Source organism: Balaenoptera ricei, chromosome 14 (assembly GCF_028023285.1).
Source record: "Balaenoptera ricei isolate mBalRic1 chromosome 14, mBalRic1.hap2, whole genome shotgun sequence".
Lineage (NCBI taxonomy): Eukaryota > Metazoa > Chordata > Mammalia > Artiodactyla > Balaenopteridae > Balaenoptera > Balaenoptera ricei.
In genome coordinates, this window is record NC_082652.1 from 5,216,597 (window position 1) to 5,232,183 (window position 15,587).

The 15,587-nt window shown below is 48.0% G+C and overlaps 1 protein-coding gene across 1 annotated transcript in view; it reads right to left on the minus strand.

The window, feature by feature from the left end:
• Positions 1-15,587, minus strand: part of TMEM132B (transmembrane protein 132B) — a 231,079-nt gene that overhangs the window by 87,366 nt on the left and 128,126 nt on the right. Inside the window, exon 2 of the mRNA XM_059894627.1 lies at positions 9,123-9,309. Within this exon, the coding sequence (XP_059750610.1) occupies positions 9,123-9,309 (187 nt within the window). The remainder of the gene's footprint in view (positions 1-9,122; positions 9,310-15,587) is intronic.

The window sequence follows — 15,587 nt, forward strand, 5'->3', positions numbered from 1 at the left end:
CCCACTGTGAAAACGTCTCTCTACACATCACACCTGTGTCTTGTCTAATCCAATGACCTCAAAATACCACGGTGCCAGAAGTCCCTTCTCTTCACCACTCTGCGTGCTACTACCGTCCTGAGCTAATGGCCACCACTCCTATTTCTGACAACTAATTTAATGCCAGGCTCTATTCTGGGAAATTCCCACATGTGACTTCACCACAGCCCTGGGCCGTTTTCCCAATGGGGAAACTGAGCCATCACAGAACACTTAAGTCACTTGCCCAAGGTCACGCAGCTGCTAAGTGTCAGAGGCAGGATCTGAACACAGCTCCGGAGGCACTGCCTGATACAGAACCTGTGAATATGTGACCTTACACAACCGACCGAAGGGCTTTGCAGATGTGCTTCAGTTAAGGATCCTGAGCTGGAGAGAGTGTCCTGCGTTATCCAGGTGGCCCAGTGTGATCACAAGGGTCCTTACAAGAGGGAGGCTGGAGGGTCAGAGTCAGAGAAGGAGACATGGTAACAGAAGCAGAGGTCAGAGTGATGTGTGATGTGGGGTCATGAGCTCAGAAATGCGGGCGCCTCTCTAAGCTGGAAAGGGCAAGGAAAAGATTCTCCCCTAGAGCTTCCAAAATAATGCAGCTCTGCTGACACCTTGATTTTGTCCTCTAGACCCATCTCAGACTTCTGATGTCCAGAATTGTAAGATAGATTTGTGTTGTTTAAAGCCACTATGTTTGCGGTAATTTGTTACAGCAGCAAGAGGAGGCTAATACAGACACCAATAAATGGACACTGGAAAGCCCATGAAAGGTTATCTGTTACTACCAAGGCCTGCAAAAGCTGCTGCCCCTGGCTTCCTCTCCAATCTCATCTCTTTCCCCTGCCCCCCCCAACCCCCGCCTTGCGGTCTACATTCCAACAGCCTGGCCTTCTTTGAGTTCCTCAAATAAACCAAGTTCATTTCTGCTTGAAGATGCACACTGTTCCCTCCGCCTGGAATGCTCTTCCTCCACAGCCTTCTAGAGCCGGCGCCTTCTCACCAGTTAGTTCTCAGCGCAAACGCCAGATCCTTAGACAGACAGCTTCCTGATCTCTTAGCACTGCCCACCTCCATGCCAGTCTCTCTGTTCCGTGACCCAGCGTGAATTTCTCCAGAGCATACATCACTGTCTGAAGTGATCAGATGCACTTGTTTCTTATATTCTGTACTCTCCTCTCTAGAATGTAAGCACCAGGAGGGCTGAGACTCTTGTGTGTCTGTTCATCATCATTCACTAGAACACAGAGTAGACACACGAATATTATTTGAAATAAAGAAGTATCTGTGCCCAGGCCTTGCTGTAAAGTTTCAGGCCAATACAGCTAAAAAGGAGTCTGATTATCTCTTGCTTTTTCCTTGCTTGCGTGCCCAGTTGCTTAGAAACTCACCAAGAAGGTTCATTTTTTGATTCCAACTTTTTGAAAGATAATGTGTTTTTTATCTGCATGAGTAGAGCTGGGCTTTTTAGTTTTAAGAACTGTAGTGGAATGGTGGGCTGCAACCCTAAACTCCAAGCCACCCACGGAAATAAATCTCTAAGCTCAAAGCTCGGAAATTGGACATAAAACTGCAGAGAATTGAAAGGGAATGAGGGACAGAGTGGGAGGGAGGGGGAGAAAAGAAAACTCATGCTTTCATAAAGAAAAGAAGGGAAGGGAAGAGAAACAGGCACAAAGTTGGCATTTCCCAGCCATGGAGGGGGCAGCACAAAGACTATTTCTAAATTTTAGATTTTAAAGATGATGCAGAGAACATCGTTATTGCCCTAGGTTGTGACACTCCTCTTTTTTGACTGCCCTTTTTAAGATGGGATTTTTGAAGGTGTTGACCATCTGTGCCGTCTGCTAAAATGGAAACATTAGACACAATGGTTTCCAAGGCCTGGTGATCAACTCAAAATTTCCATCAATTCCATTTTATCCCTTTCCATGCACCAAAAAGTAATGAATCCAGCACACAGTGTATGCTAAATAAGTGGTCGATTGTATAATGACTGACCGGATGGATGGATGGATGGATGGATGGATGGATGGATGGATCAATCGATGGATCATTCAATGGATGGATCGATGGACCATCGGATGGATGGAAGGATGGATGGATGGATGGGCAGATGAATGGACAGATGGGTGGATGAATGGGCCAAGAGATGGATGGATGCATGCATGCATGGATGGATGGATGGATAGATGGATGGGTGGATGGATGGATGGATGGATAGATGGATGGATGGATGGATGGATGGATAGATGGATAGATGGATGGATGGATAGATGCATGGATGGATAGATGGATAGATGGATGGATGGATAGATGCATGGATGGATGGGTGGATGGATGGATGGATGGATAGATGGATGGATGGATGGATGGATGGATGGATAGATGGATAGATGGATGGATGGGTGGATGGATGGATGGATGGATAGATGGATGGATGGGTGGGTGGATGACTACATCACCACTCTCTGTCCTTCTACAGACCCTCCTGCCTGGACTATTGCATCAGCCCCCACCCTGGCTTCCACACCTGGGGTCTCTCCCCAGTTCTATCATGATTTCCCCTAAAGCTGCATATTTACCTTCTTGAAGTAGAGGTTGGTTTGCTACCCAAGCGGTGTCCACAGCACCCCACACTACACAGGGTCACACGCTGTGGCAGCAAACTTCTAAATCATAATACTGGGGCTGAATCCCAAGATAGCAGTCCCTCCTCAGAGGACGCTGTGAGGTTGAGTGAGACGTTCAGTGGGCAGCAGCCGCCTTGACTACCTACCCACCATCATCTCTCCTCTCCATCCTGCACCACGGCTGTATCTGATTCATCAAATCGAGCTCTTTCTTTCCTCTAGGTGGAGAATCCACCACCCGTACTGAGATTGAACTTCTGTTTGACCTTCAGCAAAATCTGACACATATACTTACAAGTGGTCAGGCAGCACAATGGTAATGATGAAAATAACGATGGCTAAATATTATTGAGTGCTTACAATGTGCCAGGCCAACGTGCTTTTTTTTTTTTTTCACAATAGACACTTGAGTTTATTAAATAATGTGGGTTAAGCAAGGGTTGAGGAGTTCCATGGAATTGGGGGTGGAGTGAGTGGATCTCAAGGAGAGTTTGGGGTCCTCTCTCTCCCCTGGATTTTTGTCAGCTGTGTTCCTGCAGTACGTCTTTAATCCTCATAAAACTCTAAGAGGCAGGCAACCTCATTTTTACATTTTACAGATGACAAAGCTTGAGTTTCAGAGAGGTTAAGTGACTTGCCCAAGATGACAAAACTAGTAAACACTGGGGTCCAAATTTCCATCTAGGCAGGCTGACCCAAGAGCCTGTACCCTTGACCAAAATATTTCCTTGCCAACTACCTCAAAGGAGAAAACAATTGAAAATTTTGTCAGTATGGACACCTGCCCCCCACCAGGTAAATCAATAGGATAACAAAACTGGCAAGGTAGAGAGGGTCATTAATTCTACGTAACAGTTGAATCTGCTCCAATCTATCTGGGACGCTTTCCCACTGCATACAAGGCTTTTATATTTGCCTTGATATTTTAAGCATGTTTGTTTTTGTTGTATCTCATTTGGTCCATCTGACACCCCAGTGCAATAGACAGGAGAAGTATTCTCACTTGGAAATTCGCACACAGGATACTAAAGCAAAGGGATTTTAGGTGACTGCTCTGAGGCTACACAGAGAATAAGAGGCCAGCTGGCTCCGCCATCCGATCTCCTCCCAGGCCCCGAGGTTGGAGGAGGAAGATGTGGAGCTATTACAGGAGCCTATGCAGCTCCAGCCCGTGGTGGTCCACATCCTCCCTGGGGCAAGGCTGTGTGTGTAAGCTAATAGATTTGTGATCACCATGCCTGTGGCAGCTCTGCTGTGGGGTCCTCTGGAAATGCAAAGCAAAGTGCTTCCCTGGTGAAGGAGTGTGGTGTCCCCAGGAGCTGTCAGAGGTGCTGGGTGGCTGGGGATGACCCTTAGGTCCAGAGAGCTCCTCAGGGAATAGCCTGGGGTCGGGGTGTTGATGAAAGAAGGTCGTGGGAGGAGGGATGGAGAGCACGGTGCACAGACTGAGCAAGACCAAGACAGGGAGAGCTGGGATCCTGCCTAAGGCAAGTGGTAGGAAACTAACAGTCCCCCAAAGATGTCCACATCCTGATCCCCAGAACTCATGAATGTGTTACTTTACACGGCAAATGGGAAAGTCAAAAATCTTGAGGTGAGCAGATGATCCTGAGTTATCCAGGTGGACCCAATGTATTCACAAGGGTTCTTATAAGGAAAAGAAGGCAGGAAGGTCAGAAAAGGAGATGTGATGAGGGAAACAGAGGTCTGAGTGATACGGAGCCATGAGCCAAGGAATGCTGGCAGCCTCTAGAAGCTGGAGAAGTTTCTCCGTCAGAACCTCCAGAAGGAATACAGTCCTGCTGACACTTTGATTTTAGCCCCATGAAACCCATTTCAGACTTGTGACCTCCAGACTCTTAAGATAATAAATTTGTGTTCCTTTAAAGCATTAAGTTTGTGGTGATTTGTTACAGCAGCAAAAGGAAACTAATACAGCAAATGAGGGCTATCCAGCTAGTGGGTTCAGGTTCTGATGGTAAATGTAACCATTTGCTCATTTGCTGAGCAGATACTGTGTATCAGGCACCATGTTTGGTGCTGAGAAAACATCTGGTGAGCAAAACAAACAGGGTCTCTCCGATCGAGGAGCTTGTGATCCAGTGGAGGAAGACAGACAGTATTCTGGTCATCAATTCAGTGCCTCTTAGCTCCAGATTCACCCCTCATGACCTGCTCTGGGAAAATGGATCTGAGCCTTTAACAGTTGTCCTTTGCCAATGGGCAAGAGTTACGCTACGTCAGTAGGGGGCGCTGGAGAGACACTTCAGTAGGAACGTGTTTGCTTTCTGATTCTGGGGCACTCTTCCAGTACTGGTGCTTCCCCCCCAGCCCTGTATCCAGCTCCTGCAGCACCAGTGACCTGCAGCTTTCACCAGCATCCACTTTGAGTGCTTCTGATGAGACAGCTCCTTGTGGACAGCTGTCCCCAGACTTCCAGCAGTTTCCACTGGTATGCTACCTCAGCAGCTTCTCCTCATTCAGCGGGCTGTGAATGTACCCTCTCCAGCAAGGTCTGGATCTCGGAGGGTTGGGGGAAGGCCTCTGGCTCAGATGCCCTAACTCCACCCCAGGGCAGCGGAGGCTCCTGACTGCCATTCCCATATTCTTCAGCGTTCTCTTCACTTCTCACCAAGCAATCTCTCATTATTCTAGTCCCTGTTATAATTAATGATCCTTTACATCAACCTCTCCCTGCGCAAATTCTTTCTCGTGACTGGAGCCAGACTGAGACAGGCAGTGAACGAATCATCACGTAAATAAGCATGAATTAGAGACGAAAGAGAGAACGAATTTAGCCGGAGTGGCCAGGAGAACCCTCTGTGCGAGTTGGCTTTGAAGGTGAAAGAGACAAGAAATCAACCAAATGGAGCGTTCTGGGCCAAGCGTGAGCCATGAGAAGACCTGAGCAGGACCGAGGCTCAGCGTGGCCAGGTTCTGGATGCACAGGCTTCTGGGACACCTTGGGACCTCAGACTCACATCGTACAATAAAAGGGCATTGGCCAGAGCCCGTCTGCCCTCAGATCCATTCCCAAGCCTTCCCCTGATGGGTTCTGGCTCCCAGAGGCGCTGACCCCAAAGACGGTGTTCCTTAGGGGACCCCAGCCCTGGGCTCCAGGATCACCTCCTCCTGCCTGTCAGCCCAGGGGTGGGTGGATTCCCACTCCAGCTATGGTTCCTGAGTCTCCTGTGTTCTGTTCCTGGCTTATCATCTGTCCTACCTCCTGTGTACCTGAGTGCTGCCACTTAAAGTTTTTCTGTCCTACCTCCTGTGTACCTGAGTGCTTCCACTTCAAGTTTTTCTGTCCTACCTGCAAAAGTGGCTTCCACTCCTCAGTAGACTCTGATACAATAACAAGCCCAGTTTTGTTTGAACATTCCATGGACGAGTAACCTAGCACCCTTACATCACGCATAAGTTGTCCAGGGTTAGTTGCCACTGAGAAGAAGTAGAAGGAGGGGGAGTGGGAGAAGGGAACGGAGAAGAAGAGGGGGGGAAAGGAAGAATTACATAAAAGTTACTTACACCCTAAGAACAATAAGCAAAATTCTCCCCTGAAGCCACTCTGCCGCAGTTACGGGTTTGGAAAGCAGCTATAACAACCGATTAAAGAGAAAAGATGAACTACCAACTCTGGATCCACCGCAAACTTTACTAAATAGCTCTGGTCCCTTGGAGTCATTTCAGAGCCACTCTTCACAGGGATGCAAGAGATGCGCTGCGATACATGACACCAGTTAACCATCCAACCCTGGCCCTTCCCAGCCAGTGGGAATTAAAGCCAAATGCAAGAGACCATCCCTAAGTACAGATCAGCCAGATGGGGAGACACGAACCGTCACAGACATGCAGTGAGCACAACAAACACACAACAGCCTCCCTGGAGGAGCCAGGGAGAAGCCAGCAGCTCAGACGGCCCCAGCGGGGGAGACGATGGGGGATGGCGGAGCGAGTGCCACAGAGAACAAACCAGCGCCGGCAATGCAGCCAAAATAAGCGCATCGCTCACATCCGCTGGACCCCTCCCAGGGCCGCACCAGGCACCTGTCACTAAGAACAGGAACAGGACAGAAGATGAGCCCCACGGGGAAGTGCTGGCGGCCGAGGAAAGGTTGTCCGAGCCGACCTGTACCTTGGCCTGCTTTCCTGTTCCGCCAGGCTCTCCATCCTCGCCCAAGTTTCACCGCCTCCTCCTGCCCTAGGTTCTGTCCCATCCCACCACGTGCCCTGACCCAGTGAGGGGCACCCCACTCAGACCAGTGCCATGAGTTAGGTCTTCAGGCAGCATCATGACGGAAGAGTTCACCTCCGGCCAAAGAGCGTTGCAGGGTCTCACCAAGCAAAGGTCTCATTGGGAAAGGCCACACTAGGAGACAATATCCCCCGAAGCCCTATAACAACAGAATAACAGTCCCCATTCACCAGTATTCTCCTTAGGTTACTTTATTACAAGATGCTAAAATTAAAGTTCTGGCCAAGGATACACTTTCTGTCCCAAATGCTCACCTCTGCCATCACGGCATTAAAGCAAATCTAGACAATTCAGAACAAATGAACAGGCTGTGTTCTGATAAGACTCTTTCTACTAACGCAGGCGGCAAGCTGGATTGGTCGGTGGGCTGTACTGGGCTGACCGCAGGTCCATACCCCTGTCCTGGGTCCAGCCTCCTGGCAGGTCAACATACGTCACTTCCCAGCTCCTCTCGGAACCGACACCTGCCCACGAGAGAAGGGCACGACACTCATCCTTACAAGTAGCAGGAGGCTGCAGAAGCCCCAGGGAATTGACTGGTACTGATGAGACATACAGCAAAATCCTAAGGACTTCGAGTAAAGAGATAACACAACCTCAGCCAGATCTTGGTCGATCTGGAGAATTGACAGAAAAGGTCCTGGGAAAGGGAACATAGGACTGTCTCACTCTTTCCTAAAATCCGCACCCGTCCACCTCTGCCCCTTCACGGGGCTCTTTCCCACCAAACTGTGGCCGCCCTCAAACCAAAATGCAGATCACTGCTGGTGTGGATCATTTCCAACCGCCCAGCCTTCAAGAACTAGACGATCCCGGTAGCTCAGATTACAGCACGGGATTCAGTCATTCACTGGACAAATCGTAAGTGCCCCAGGCATTGTTCTAGGTGCTGGGGACACAGCTGTGGACAAAACTGACGGGAAGCCTACCGTCATCGATCTCTCCTTCTGGGGAGGAACACAGATGATGAATCCTGAACCTCAAACACTGATAATATCTATGAAGAAGATAGAAGAGGATGAAGATGTGGACAGAGAGGGATGGGCGAGGGGGATGGAGAGCCATCTTGGCTCCCCTGGTCAGGGAAGGTGCCTCTTAACAGTCGAATCGAGAAGAGGGAGCCAGATATGGGGAGACGTAGGGAAAGGGAGTTTGGGGGCAAAGAGTCAAGAACACAAATACGGGAATTGCAGAATTAATTGTAGGATAGAGGGTTTTATTTGCAAGGATCTCACCCCTGGTATCCAACTTTGAGTATGGATGATAGAAGTACCCCCAGATTGTCCTAGGATCGCTAGGTGTGGACCCCCATGCTTTGGTCCCAGACAGGAAGGTCAAAGCAGCGCAGAATGTACTTGGACGTTTCCAGTGTGGGAAAGGGCATTAGCAATATTGCACTCCCGGGGTTTATTATCCCTGTGACCCATCGGCACCGTCCTTTAAGGCTCTGGAACGTTGTCCACGACACTGTTTTCAGAGGTGGTCCCTGGGCCTGACTGTGAATAGAGCTTCGGCCAAGCTCAGAGGAGAGAGCTGGTCACCCCCAGGCCAGAAACAGAAACACATGTGGTTTTATGGTCTTTGGGACCCTATCCAGGTTCATCTGGTCAGTTCCCAATAAGGCTCTTTCGGTCCATCTGTCCATTTTAGAGTTTGCCAATCCCCAAGCTACATGGGAACTCTCAGGGCAATTGACCAGGGGCTGTTTACTCAGCATATAGAGAGGCTGTTCCCACCACACACTCCTGATGCATTTCAATGCAACTGTCTTCACTCAGGACAACACTCGGTCCTGAGATGCACACAGGTTGAGCCAATAAAAAACACGGGATCCCCGGGACACAGTTCAGCAGGATCCACAAAGGAAAGCGGATTCACACAGCAGGCCCTAAATAGTTTCCAAGGAGGCGTTACAGAAAGCAAGTAAATAAAATATAACTTAAGTGTACTTCCCTTGCTCAAGCAACTTCAAGGTGCATAGAAGACAGCAGATTATAAAATGCTCATGTTTCTTTGAATATTAAAAGTACTCAGGGAATTCCCTGGCGGTCCAGTGGTTACAATTCCGGGCTTTCACTGCCAGGGGCCAGGGTTTGACTCCTGGTCGGGGAACTAAGATCCCACGTGCCACACCGCGAGGCAAAAAAAAAAAAAAGTACTCGAAGAAAACATCTTTGTGACACTGATTCTGAAGCCCGACATCTCACCATTGCGAGTGGGACGATGCCCACAAAGGAGGTCTGGCTGACAAAGATCTCAGCGACAACCAGCTCCCTCGTGGCGTCCTCCACCGGGTACTCCACCTGCCAGGTGATCTGCTGGGCGCCGGCCAGGCCGCTGCTGTTGTCAATTCCAAAGTCCACTTGCAAGATCTCATAGAAGGAGCCATTTGTTCTGCAAAACAAACACACGGTAAAGCGCAGTTTAAAACCTGAGACTCGGCAGAATGTCAAGAACGCGATAAATTGCCACATTCCTCTTTGTCAACCCAAAGAAGGCTGGCCAAGTTCAACAGGTCACAGGCGGTGTCGATAGAGCCTGATTCACAGGCTGCCCACAGACGGCCCACACCTCCGCGTGGACAGACCATCCGTCTTCAGGGCCCTGTCCTTCCCTGAATGAGCAGCTCAGAGAGCACTGCATCTCTGGGCACTGCCACAGCTCGGTCCTCCCCAACCCCACGCCTGCGGACGCCACGATCCAAGCACCACACACGGGACGTGGCCCTACACCTTCATCTAGGGCCACCGTTACTCCAATCGTGAGGCACAGCCTGGATTCTGGCTGTTTCTACTTCTACTCACCTGTGTGGCTGTGGACCCGTGGTGCAAACTCTGAGCTTTAGAATTTGGGAATAATACTGGTGACTACGTGGGCTTGTGAAAGCATCGTGAGACCAAGGATGGGAAAGGACCCCATAAGGTGCATAGTCCGTGACATCAACTCTGAGCTACATTAATAAGGAGCTATGCTGGATTCTCCATGTCATCAGCCTGCAATGGGAGGGGATGTAATGTAAGAAAACCCCACCTGCCTTCATTCATGGAGTGACAACATTGAACACTGTACATTGTTTGGAGGAGGGGGAAGAAAGTGGACGGGGCACATATAAGTGAATAGGGCAAGTGTCATTCTCAGCATCTTTCTACACAGGGAGAGCCTCTCATCATGGACATGAACTTATAAATTATAGGCTGACTATTGCACTGACAGGAGAAGTTACTAAACAGAGAGTTAAAGAGCCATCCAGCATGGGATTTGTGAATGACTTCTGTTCCATAAGTCTTTGTCCGTCACCCTGAATCTAGCTGTATCTGGATCCAAGCAATATGACAGCAGAGTGAATGATTCACAGCTCCGAAAACCTGAGTCACCCCAACGAACCTGTTCCTTTACCAATAATGGGCCTGCCTGGACAAAAATGAGCTGGGAAGCCTCTTCCCTGCCTTTGGGGATCTAGGGCAAGATCTGCAGCCCAGACACTCAACTCACAACCTGTAGGGAAAGAGTTTTGAAAAAAAGCCTGTTGTGTGTTGCTTGCCCAACAGAATCTCCTACTGTGGACAGCTAGCTCCTCCAGCCCCCATCCACGAAGACTAAGAACAGGGTAGAAACCACAGTATTGACAGAGAGCTATAGTAAATTTGTTCTTTAAATCTTCTAGCTCCTTGTGAGAAAGACAAATATCATATAATATTGCTTATATTTGGAATTTTAAAAAATGGTACAAATGAACTCATTTACAAAACAGAAATAGAGTCACAGATGTAGAAAACAATCTTATGGTTACCAGGGGGCAATGGGGAAGAAGGATAAATTGGGAGATTGGGATTGACATATACTCACTACTATGTATAAAATAGATAACTAATAAGGACCTACTGTATAGCACAGGGAACTCGACTCAATACTCTGTAATGACCTATATGGGAAAAGAATCTAAAAAAGAGGGGATATATGTATATGCATAACTGATTCACTTGGCTGTACACCTGAAACTAACACAACATTGTAAATCAACTACACCCCAACACAATTTTTTTAAAAATAGCTATAGTGTAGCTATAGTGTTGGCAGAACTAAGTTACACTGACCTGCCTGATACGGAATTCTACCCCAAATAGAACTACATTAGAATTAGTCACGTCCAGCGTTCTTTCCATTTAGCCAAGGTTTTAAGAAACTCTCTGACGTTGCTCTGTCCAGTACAGTGGTTACTGGCCAGAAGTGGCTATTTAAATTGAAGTATAAGTTTATTAAAATTATGTAACCAGCTTGTCCTGGCTGGCTGGTGTGGGTACCCGTGAGCTAGGAATCATCAAGTATCTATTGGCACATGTTGCTCTGCACGGGGAAGGGAATGTGTGTTGAATAAGGGACCTGGCCTCATGAGAGGATGACGGTGGGCTCACATGGGAACAGGGGACCCCTATTTCCCGGGGCCCTGCCAGAGGGGTTTCAGGATCTTAGGAACTTGAGCACTCGTTTCTCGGCTTCGGTCACCCCCCTTTCCCAGCCACCACACCCCAGCCTAAAGTCACTTCTCCGATCACAGGGATTCTCCACTTATCCATTTGTTAAGTCTCCTCCTGTAAGAGATGCTCGGCCCTATCAGATCAGATCTTCAGTTTCTCTTTAGTCTGCACCGTGCTTGTAAGCAGATCTGAGGAACTGCTTCTAATGCCTCCTGGGTCTCAGCATTCAGTAAACTTCAGAAAAACTACTGCCGAGAAAGTGAAAATCCAGCGCAAGAAGAAAAGGGGCATAACTCTCTCTGTTATCAGCAGTTTAATCCCGCTAAATCTGCACTCTGGTCTTGGGGTGCAGAAGTGGCCAGTCTTTGGGCAAAGGGGGCAGGGTCTGCATGGGAAGGCTGGCCCCCCCCTTAACTGTGGGCTCTTCTTCTCCTGTGGACCTGCTACAGGAATCTGCCCAAGACCAGCTACAAATGGAATAACAATCCAGTCAGAGTCACTTTTATGCACAAGTTTTTATTTTAAGTCATCTCCCTCAAACCAGAGGAAGGGGGTCTTTTACTTCTAGGCAGCTGGCATGCCCGCTAATAAGTCCATTTCTATGGAAATGGGTTTATAACTATTAACTTTACCTGTTCCTGATCTATTCTTGATAAGCCTTTCCATTTAGAAAGTGTTCCATGATTCTCTCAATTTAATAATTACCAGCTGCCTTTGGGGAATCAGGATCAGTGTTTCAGTCATGAGATAATCATCAGATATTTTTCTTTTCCCTGGGGTGGAGAAGCGTGTGTGTGTGTGTGTGTGTGTGTGTGTGTGTGTGTGTGTGTGTGTGTTGGAAGTGGTCAGGCCGGAACACTGCTTGGCCGTTTCTCCCCTCAAGCTAGAACACATAGCCTCCTCCCAGAAGGACTTGCTTCCCAGAAGCCCTGTTTCCCATGGAAACCTGTCCTGTAATGAAAGCTAAGCCCCCTCCATGCGACCATGGGACAGCTTTCAAGTGCACAGTACGGCTGCAGCTCAGACACATCAGCAAGAAGGAGGCGGAGAAATGTGAGCAGGGGAGACGGATGGGCCCCAATCCAGCAGCTGGGCCCCAGGAAGCGCATCCTGCCATTTCCCAGCAGATCCCTCATGATGACAATGATTATTGTTTTGCGGAGGGAGGGTGGTGGGGAGGGAAGGCAATGGGGGGGAGAGAGCAGTAAAGAACGAGGGAGAGTTCAAAAGCTTGAACTGCTCTCCAGCAGGTTGTACCATTTACCTAAACTATTTTTTCTCCCCACAAACTTCTAGATAATTCTGAGCTACCAGGTGGAGATGCTTTCCCCACATGAGTTTTTTTTTCTAGAAATGGAGCAAGAGAGGCTGTCTCTGGTCTCAGGGATTCTGCTTTTTTCTTATGAGCCTTTTTCTGGGCATTATTTTAAAAGATGACCAAAAAGCCAGGTAAATACTGAACGATGATTACACTGGGCAAACGCCCCAGCGGAAGCCTGCTGGTTACTCGCGGTAAATACAATGAGACTGAACTCCGACTTCCCCTCTTGACTGTTCATGCCACCAGGACAACCGTGTACCTGTATTGCTGCTGCTCTGGCTGTGGCAGCTGGCACGGTGCCTGGACAAGTGCAGGAGTTCCATACCTATTTGTTTAAGTCTCTGAACACAGTCAACAGACCAAGTAGGACACCCTGTCAATTTGTGTGTAGGGGGGTGTCATATGCATTCTGGGAGACGAGAAGCTACCAGTCAGCTGGGTTTTCCTTTTTTTGTAATTTATTTATTTTATGTATTTATTTTTGGCTGCGTTGGGTCTTCGTTGCTGCGCACAGGCTTTCTCTAGTTGCACCGAGCGGGGGCTACTCTTCGTTGTGGTGCACGGGCTTCTCATTGCGGTGGCTTCTCTTGTTGCGGAGCACGGGCTCTAGGCACGTGGGCTTCAGTAGTTGTGGCTCGCGGTCTCATAGAGCGCAGGCTCAGTAGTTGTGGTGCACGGGCTTAGCTGCTCTGCAGCATGTGGGATCTTCCCGGACCAGGGATCGAACCCGTGCCCCCTGCATTGGCAGGTGGATTCCTAACCACTGCGCCACCAGGGAAGTCCCATTCAGCTGGGTTTTGAGACCTATTCTCCTGCCTGCCTGGTACGTATATTTATATACTCTGCTTTGAGAAGATAGGTCTGTCTCTACTACTAGAATGTAATCTTTTTTTTTTTTAAGACTTTATTCTTTTAGAGCAGTTTTAGGTTCACAGCAAAATTGAGGAAAAGGTACAAAGGTTTCACATACACCCCCTTTCCCCCCATACACACAGAGCCTCCCCCATTATCAGCATCCCCCAACAGACGGTACACTTGTTACAATCAATGAATCTACATGGACACATCATATCACCCAGAGTGCACAGTTACATTACAGTTCGCTCTTGGTTTTGTATATTCTATAGGTTTGAACAAATGTATAGTGACAAGTCTCCACCATTATGGTCTCATGCAGAGTATTTTCACTGCCCTAAACATCCTCTGTGCTCTATCTGTTCGTCGCTCCGCTCCCCAACCCCTGGCCACCACTGATCTCTTCATTGTCTCCAGAGTTTTGCCTTTCCCAGAATGTCATAGAGTTGGAATCATATAGTATGCAGCCTCTTCAGATTGGCTTCTTTCCCTGAATGATATGCATTTAAGGCCTCTCCCCGTCTTCTCATGGCTTGATAGCTCATTTCTTTTCAGCACTGAATAATATCCCATTGTCTGAATGGACCACAGTTTATTTATCCATTCACCTCCTGAAGGACAGCTTAGCTGCTTCTAAGTTTTGACAATTATGAACAAAGCTGCTCTAAGCATCCGTGTACAGGCTTTTGTGTAGACATAAGTTTTCAACTCCTTTGGGTAAATACCAAGGAGCACAATTGCTAAATCTTATGAACATAAGTTCTCAAAGGTCAAAACCTATCATAACCCCATGGTCACTACAATCCCTGGCATATTCATTTATTCAGTGACATTTATTAAGCAGTGAATATGTGTTAGCCATGGAGAATTCATTGGTAGACAAAATAGACGAGATTTCTCTCTTAATAGTCAGGTAAATAAACAAACAAGGTAAGCCCAGGTCATGATAAATACTATCCTAAAAATAAAATAGAAGAATGAAATTTCTTTTTAAAAAGTTAAATAAGCTTTTTTCAATTAAAAAGATACAATTTTATATTTATACCACATGACCCAGCAATTCCACTCCTACGTCTATAGCCAAAAGAAACAAAAACACTAATTCATAAAGACTTCCCTGGTGGCACAGTGGTTAAGAATCCGCCTGCCAATGCAGGGGACACGGGTTCGATCCCTGGTCTGGGAAGATACCACATGCCACGGAGCAACTAAGCCTGTGGGCCACAACTACTGAGCCTGGCTCTAGAGCCCGTGCTAGAGGGTCTAGAGGGTCTTTTTTTCTTTTTCTTAATTTTTTTTTTAATTGGAGTATGATTGCTTTACAATGTAGTGTTAGTTTCTGCTGGACAATGAAGTGAATCCGCTCTATGTATACCTATATCCCCTCCCTCTTGGGCCTCCCTCCCACCCCCGCCCCCATCCCACCCCTCTAGGTAGTCACAGAGCACCGAGCTCAGCTTCCTGTGCTTTATAGTATGTTCCCACTAGCTAGCTATTTTACGCATGGTAGTGTATATACGTCCATCCCAATCTCCCAGTTCGTCCCACCCTCTTCTTCCTCGCCGTGTCCACATGTCCGTTCTCTACGTCTACGTCTCTATTCCTGCCCTGCAAATAGGTTCATCTGTACCATTTTTCTAGATTCCACATATATGCGTTAATATATGATATTCTTTTTTCTCTTTCTGACGTACTTCACTCTGCATGACAGACTCTAGGTTCATCCACATCGGGCAGAGGGTCTTTAGTCCATCTCTCTGCCTGTCACGCAGCTCTTTTCGCCATGACCTCATGCCCAGCTCTCAGAACCTGGCATGAATAAATCATCTCCTTCTGCAGTTTCACAAGATCCAGGCGCTGCCTTCTCAGGTCTGCCTTGTCGAAAGGCAGCACTGTTCCCTCCGAGCTCGCCGTGGAAAGAATGTTTCAGGTTGAGGAATCAGGCTGCAGTCGGCAGGCAAAGGTCTAAAAACATTTAAAAGCCCCTAGTTGAGAGCAGGGACTTGTGGACTCAAAACCTT